At 35.3% G+C, this 7,232-nt stretch overlaps 1 protein-coding gene, 1 non-coding gene and 1 pseudogene across 2 annotated transcripts in view; all 3 read right to left on the reverse strand.

Moving 5' to 3' along the window:
* Positions 1-2,483, reverse strand: part of LOC102581102 (methyltransferase-like protein 5) — a 5,208-nt gene extending 2,725 nt beyond the window's left edge. The window contains exons 1-7 of the mRNA XM_006351960.2: positions 2,345-2,483; positions 2,171-2,227; positions 1,912-2,009; positions 1,194-1,263; positions 948-996; positions 774-862; positions 594-641 (exon numbers count right to left, since the gene is read on the reverse strand). Of these exons, the coding sequence (XP_006352022.1) occupies positions 594-641; positions 774-862; positions 948-996; positions 1,194-1,263; positions 1,912-2,009; positions 2,171-2,227; positions 2,345-2,404 (471 nt within the window). The 5' untranslated portion in view covers positions 2,405-2,483. The remainder of the gene's footprint in view (positions 1-593; positions 642-773; positions 863-947; positions 997-1,193; positions 1,264-1,911; positions 2,010-2,170; positions 2,228-2,344) is intronic.
* A 722-nt stretch (positions 2,484-3,205) lies between these two features.
* On the reverse strand, positions 3,206-3,291 carry TRNAM-CAU (transfer RNA methionine (anticodon CAU)). The gene is given in 2 exon segments: positions 3,206-3,241; positions 3,254-3,291. It is a non-coding gene; the product is annotated as a tRNA-Met (tRNA).
* A 1,550-nt stretch (positions 3,292-4,841) lies between these two features.
* Positions 4,842-6,403, reverse strand: LOC107061451 (putative late blight resistance protein homolog R1B-14; annotated as a pseudogene).
* Positions 6,404-7,232: the final 829 nt, after the last annotated feature.

The raw sequence follows: 7,232 nt of genomic DNA on the forward strand, positions 1-7,232 counted from the left end.
TCAGTTTCCAGCATACATACCAGTCTATGGAGAATCGACGAAGGAGAGAACGTTTTGGAAAATCTCGATCCAAGTGTAGTCATTGTCATAAACCTGGACACACTCGTGACGTATGTTATATTTTGCATGGTCCACCACCCAGTTATGATCCTATTGTTCTAAAGGAATATAAAGAGTTCCTTCGGTATCGTGCAAATAAACAAACGTCTCCACAAGTAGTTTCGGTTGCACAACCTGATGTTTCTGTTGTGGGTAATTCATTTACTTGTGTGTCACAGTCTAGCACTCTTGGATCATGGGTCATAGACTCAGGGGCTTCTGATCATATCTCTGGTAATAAATCACTACTGTCTGATATTGTTTATTCACAATCTCTTCCAGCTATTACTTTAGCCAATGGGATCCAAACAAAACCAAAAGGGGTTGGAAAAGCCAAACCTGTATCTTCTGTCACCCTAGACTCTGTTCTTTATGTCCCTGGTTCACAAACTCAAGAAAGTTCATAATTAAGCTATTTACAGTGGATGCTACACAAATATTTTTTTTCACCAATCAATCCCTTTGTTGTGGGAAGACAGTATGGAAAAACTTACTTCTCTAGTTGTGGTTTTATGTAAGGAATAAACTGCTTGAGAAGCAACCTGATACATCAATAAAACCACACATTAATCTAGGAATAGATGGGGCCAAAGTGCCAATGCAAACAACAAAACAGGATATTGAGCAAATAATATAAATCTTGGATACCAATTATATGGAGAGCACTACCGTACCTTCATCGCCGAAGAGAGGAAGTCCATGTCAGCACCTTTCCTCCGTGTTCCAAAAGGTGGATTCATAACCACAGTTTCAACAATCTGACCTACACATAGTGGAATATCAATGACCCAAGAGAAAGAGAGAGAGATATTTTCTTTCGGGGCTGAAAAGTGAGGTGAAAAAGATACCTCTCCATTTTAAGTTGCTGATGTCGCATTGCATAAAATCCATGTCTAGCTGCAGATGAAATAGTTCAAGAAATATATGAAACACAAATTAGCACAAGTGTGATTATACATGGAAGGCTACATATATCCATCAAAACCAATGTAAAAAGACTCAGCCTTGAACGCTTTCTCAACCTTGCAACTGAAGAAGGAAAACCAAAAAAAAAAAAAAAAAGCAAAAAGTGTTATCACATAAACGAATAATACCTCAAGCTCATCGGCATTTGCATATGCAATCTCAAGAGACTCAGCATCAATATCAAGCCCAATAACACTTCTGTTCAAAAGAAAGACTACGTCAAGAACAAGCATATATAGGGAACCATAGCAATCTGAAGGGAGCTACGTATGCCAAAGGGTGGTTACTCGAATACCCTTCACCAGAACAGTACATATAGCCTATAGGTCAATGTTAATTTTATGCATATATACTAAATCCTAAACACCCTTAGCGAAATTCTTGACTTCACCAATGTTGGGGTGCACAACAAAACACACCCCATGTAATCCCACAAGTGGATGATAGAATGTATGCAAACCTTACCCTAACTCGTAGAGATAGAGATTGTTTCCGATAGACCCTCGGCTCAAGTAACGTATCTCAAAGCAGTTTGAAAAAGAGAATACAAAAATGAAAGCAGTAACAATCATAGAAATAAAGAGCTAGGGGAAGCACAATACAATAACTGAACCAATGAAAACAACATATAATACTAAAATCAAAGAATATACAATAGTAAGAGAGTAATAACAGCAATACTAATAAGGGGACTTGAAAACGCTCAACTACCTACTAACATTGATAACCTCTCCTACTAAATTACAAATAATAATGCTGGGGTGCACAAAGATCATACATATACCATCTTCACACAACACTAAAATTCAACAAAAGAAACAAAATCTAGAGAGAGCTAAAACATACTCAGCTCCCAAAAGACCAGCAGCAAGGCCTAATGTACCACAACCACATCCAAAATCTGCAACCACCTTACTGTTCACATCCTCAAATGAATTCTCAGCCTAAAAAGATTAAATTTTTTTCACAAAAAAACCCAAAAAGTTAAAAATAAAGATACCCTTTTAACCTTTAAACTAAACTTCAAAAAGAAAAACACAAAAAAGAGGGTATCGGCATAAGAACAAGAAGAAGAAAAAAGTGGGAATATAGAGAATTTACATACAGTGTAAAGCATACGAGAAGCAATGTGGGCTCCAGTAGGATATTGTTCTAGTTCAATCTGTTATAGCAAAAAAGATCATTTTTTTACCAAAATTAGTAATCAAGAATCATAAAAATTGGGGAAAAAAAGTGCATAAAGATGTATATTTTGCTTAAAGATAAAGAAAAAGGGAACCTTTGGGGTTGAGAATTGTTCAAGAGAACCAAGATAACTTTCTAATTGCTTCAGCTTCATCTTCACCTTTGATGCCTGCTAAAAGCTTCTACTGTGTGTCTGTGTGAAAAAAGAGAGACTTTTTGTGTTGTTTTTTTTTTTTTTGGACTTGAAAATCCGTAAGCCCAATTTGAATTGTAACAAACCAGCCCAATACGTTTGTAGAAGGGTAGAAGGGGTCATTTGCACTTTTAGCCCTATTTTTGTGTTGGTTTTTCGGGAGCACAAGTTCATAGTTTTGTATTATAATATTTTACAAGTTATGCTTATGCGTGATTGTTCCTAAAAAATTTATGCCTCGTTTGGCATAGGTTTGATTGCTTAAAAAGATTGTCTAGATTCAGAATACGAGGGTCAAACTAAATATGTTGGTGTGAATTTGGATGTAAGATATTCAAATTTTTTGAAATAAAGTTTACATATTTAGAAATTACAAAAAAGTACTATAAATCACTATAGTTAACAATTTAAAATATTTAGAAAGTGTTTGAAAAAACTATGATAAAGAAAATATCCTTCCAATCGTTCAAATAGTAACTAAGCTAGTCTTTTTGGGATAGAGGGAGTAAATATCATCTCATCAAACAAAAAAAATATTGATTGTAATGACTTCTACACAATTGATTGAATTAGATAGATATCCTTTCAGCACAGGTCATCAAAAGAACCCCGGAGACCCACCAAAGTGTGAAAGTTAAGATTTTTAGAAAACGAATATCGCTGCAAAGAGTGCATAATCGAACGGATGAGTTACCTTAATGTGTCAATTTGGGATCCAAAGAAAAATACCTTTTCCAAAATAATAATAATCAAAAAAGGTAATGGGGTGAGAGAGGCTCGAACTCTCGACCTCAGGATAACTCTAATTGCTATGAGACCTACGCGCTAGCCAACTGCGCCACCACCCCTTTGTGTCAATTCATTAAGCAAAAATTAAATTATATTTATATTTTTTTTAAAATAAAAATAAAAATAAAATTAAAAATTGTCTAATTAACAACTATGTACATCAAAAGTGTTGTGGAGAGGTAAGGATTTGCCTGTCTTTAACTAGACTTTTGGGTTTGAGTTTTGAGAATGAAATGAACATTGGTATGAAAGTTTTACTTTTAAAGTGAGATTTATCGATATGAATAGGAATCAAGATGTTCAAATCAGATATATAATGAAATATTGATATGAATACGAATCAAGAATTTATTGTATGAGAAGGTCTTTGTGAAATTTAATTTCCATCCATCAATCGAGATTTGATGGAAAAATCGAGACTTATGGAATGCATGATGTGACTCATGAATTCTGTTTGAGGGAAGCTCGAAACATGAATTTTGTGAATGTTCTCAAAGGAAAGAGTGATCAAAATTCATGTGCACAATCCATGCAGTGTTCTTCCTCTAATTAAGAATCGAGCTCGGATCATCAGCATCCATAATGTGGAAGAATTAGCTAAGTGTCATAACAGTGAAGCTCATTCTATTATCATGTTTGATAGATTACAAGTGTTCACACTGAAATTGCCTTTCAAGATAGTTACATGGTCAAATTTTGCACAGTTGTCTTCATTCCCTCAACATTTCTGGCTAAACAGATATTTGAACATAAATTTTCAAAATCTATAACCAAACGTTATATGAGAGAAGTAGACCTGTAATCTGTATAAACAAGTAAGGAAATGAAAACTTCTCATATAGTGAGAATCATGAAGGCCTTCTCATTTTGTTTAACTTCTTCACTGCCTCTCTAATAGGCGTTGAGTGGTTTCTTTAGGTGCCGAGAACTTCCAGCTTTTAACATCACTCTGGGATCGACAAACCGATAGTTGTCCAGATATTTAGGAGGGTGCCTTTCTCTATTATCGCGTCGTGTCCCTTCCTGCTGAGTTAGCTGGTTTGTTACTACGATCTGCAAATTTCGTTTGCTTGTTATACAGAAACTTTGAAAGACCATAAAATAGAAGAATATAGTCACATTTTCTCTCATTAGATGAAGATAGGAAAACAAGTAAATCAACTAAAAAGATAGGCTTAATTGAAAGGACTAACACTGATACAGACCTCAACAGAACTTCCATAGTTGTCTTCAATTTCCTGCTGAATCTTCTTGGCGGAGTTCCCAACAGATTTTGCAGAGTCACTTATATGAATCAGCTGAAGTGTGGTTATGTCTACAAAATCCTGTGGGATCGAATACATGCTCCAACAACGGTTAATGACTAGTCGTTCAAGTCGTGGAAAATGATCACTACTAGCTCCCCAGTTATGTAAGTACAAATGCTTCAATTGCAAGAACTTCAAGTGTGGAAATCCTTCCTCACCTACTTCCCAATCAGTACCAATGCAGGCATCATATCCTAGTTTGAGGGCCTCGAGTTTAGGCAACTTACCAAGAATCTCCAAATCTTCCCAATGCAACCGAGTACCTGTAAAAGCTAACTTCTTAAGGTTCTTCGGAAATGTACCTAGAGGAGGAAGAAACATTGGTGTTTGGATTGCTTTGATCGGATACTTATCCGAACTCCCCTTGTGGAAAAATTCCTGGATTGTTCACATGGAGTTTCATTATCCATCATTACATTCACAAAATTTGTGTTACGAGCTTCTCTCAAGCAGAGTTCACGGATCACATCATGCATTCTGCAAGCTTTTATTTTTCCCCATCAAAACTACTCACACTGTGGACAAAAATTAAATTTCTATCTATAAGATCTTTAACACATTTTTCTGCCACTTCTTCTATACTTTTCATCATTTCTACCTTCAAAAACCCCTCTGCTGCCCATAACTTCACAAGTTTATTAACAAAAATCACTGTATCTTCCGGGAACATTGCAAAATATAGAAAGCACACTCTTAGGTGATTTGGTAAGTGATGGTAACTCAATGCCAAAACTCTCATGCATTGAACATTATGATCTGTGCTTACTGCTGAACTTACATTCTCAGCAACACTAGTCCATTGATCGAATGCTTCAACAATTTTGGAAAGAAGTCCAGCAATAACAACAATTGCTAGAGGTAATCCCCCGCATTTAAGAGCAATTTGCTTCCCAAGTTGTTCAAATTCAGGGGAGAAACAGTTTTTTACAAAGACTTCTCTCTGCAGTAACTTCCAACTTTCATCAACATTTAAGAGTCGCATTTGATTAGGAGGCTTACCTGAGCTAGCATATTCAGCAACTTCCATATTCCGAGTGGTCAGCAGTATTCTGCTTCCACAGTTACAATCTGGGAAACATAGCTTAATATCATCCCAAGCTTGTTCGGTCCATATGTCATCAATGACTACCAAATACCTCCTCCCTTTTAGACTTTTTTGTAATCGGTCAGCTAGTTGCCCATCATCTTGGTGCTCATCGATCTTTCCATTAGTCGAAGAAAGAAGACTTAGGAGTACTTTTTTCGCACAATACTCTTGTAAAACAGTAGCTTTTGCACGAATGTCAAAGTGTGACATTATGAATGGATCATTATAAATTTTGTCAGCCAAAGTTGTCTTACCGATGCCCCCCATACCTACAATGGAGACAACTTCAAGTTCACTTGCTCCTCTAGCAAGCTGATCCTCCATGATTATCTCGAATTCATTTTCATGTCCAACCATCATATCCTGAGGCTCCACAACATGTTGAGACATCGATGTAGTACTAGCAAGATCCAAGTTATGTGCTTCTTCATCTTTCCTTTTGGTGTACATGTTCTGCATTTCCATCCACTTGTTCATTGTGGAATCAATGCGTCCTACTGCTTGTTTCAAGAGAGAATGAAGTTTCCAAAAAGCTATTATTCTTGAAATTGGATTTTTAACATTTCTTGATTCCAAGTCCAAAATATCTTCTGTAGTGCATACAAGTTCTATGATTTCAGCTTCCAAGCTTTTCAATGCATCAAGATCTCCCATGTGTTTCTCCAGAATAGCTCTCAAAGATTCAAACTTTTCATAGAATGATTGCAAATTACATCCAGTAAGTTGAATAGATTGTTGTATGGTTCTCATAAGACAAGTAATAGCAGCATAAGCCATGTCTCACTTATGTGTATGTATGTATATGTAATATGTGTGATACAATTGAAACTTGTACAATGTCCCTTAATACATGATTTGATAGTTGTCCAATTTCCAAAAGTCCATATTTCTCAAATAAAAAACACAGAAACAACAAGATCCCCTCTTTCTTTTCTTTTCTTTTTTAACTTTTATCAAATGGACAGGTTGTTTAGAGTGCCTATTAATCTAACTTTGCTGGTTTCTCTAATAAAAACAAATATAAAGATTAAAAAAAGACCTTTGGTGTTTGTCTTTCTATTTGTTTATTTGAGTTAGTGGACACTCTTAGCAACCTGTCCTTTTATTTGTTTAGTACTAGCATTTGGTTAATATCTAATTTATAGTTAAAATTTGTATCACAAAATAGGTTGAATCGAAAATATAAAAACTATATAAGTTTAAGAGAATATTTGTCGTTACCAAAATAAAGAAGTTGATCAATTATAATAGATAGGCAATAGAACTCGATAGCATCTTGTAGTGATCGTGCTTTAATCCTTATCCTCCTTTCCCTTCGTGACTCTCTCAAGTAGCACTACATGGTCTCCTTATATAACTATTCCAACAAAATATGACTCTTGCTCTCCTTCCCAACAATATATGAGTCTTTTACTCTCCTCTCATACACGGTTTCAAACATATAATTATATCAACTCATTGTTGCTATTAAATTTCAATAATTGCAGAAAAAATAATTTAGAGCAAGACATTATTTTCTTCCTTTTATCTTCTTCACCATTACAAAAGGTGGTTATGTGTACATTAAAATGTAATGACCCTCCAGGTCATTTTTTTTAAATTAAAG

Source organism: Solanum tuberosum, unplaced genomic scaffold (genome assembly GCF_000226075.1).
Source record: "Solanum tuberosum cultivar DM 1-3 516 R44 unplaced genomic scaffold, SolTub_3.0 scf00140, whole genome shotgun sequence".
In the NCBI taxonomy this organism is placed as follows: domain Eukaryota; kingdom Viridiplantae; phylum Streptophyta; class Magnoliopsida; order Solanales; family Solanaceae; genus Solanum; species Solanum tuberosum.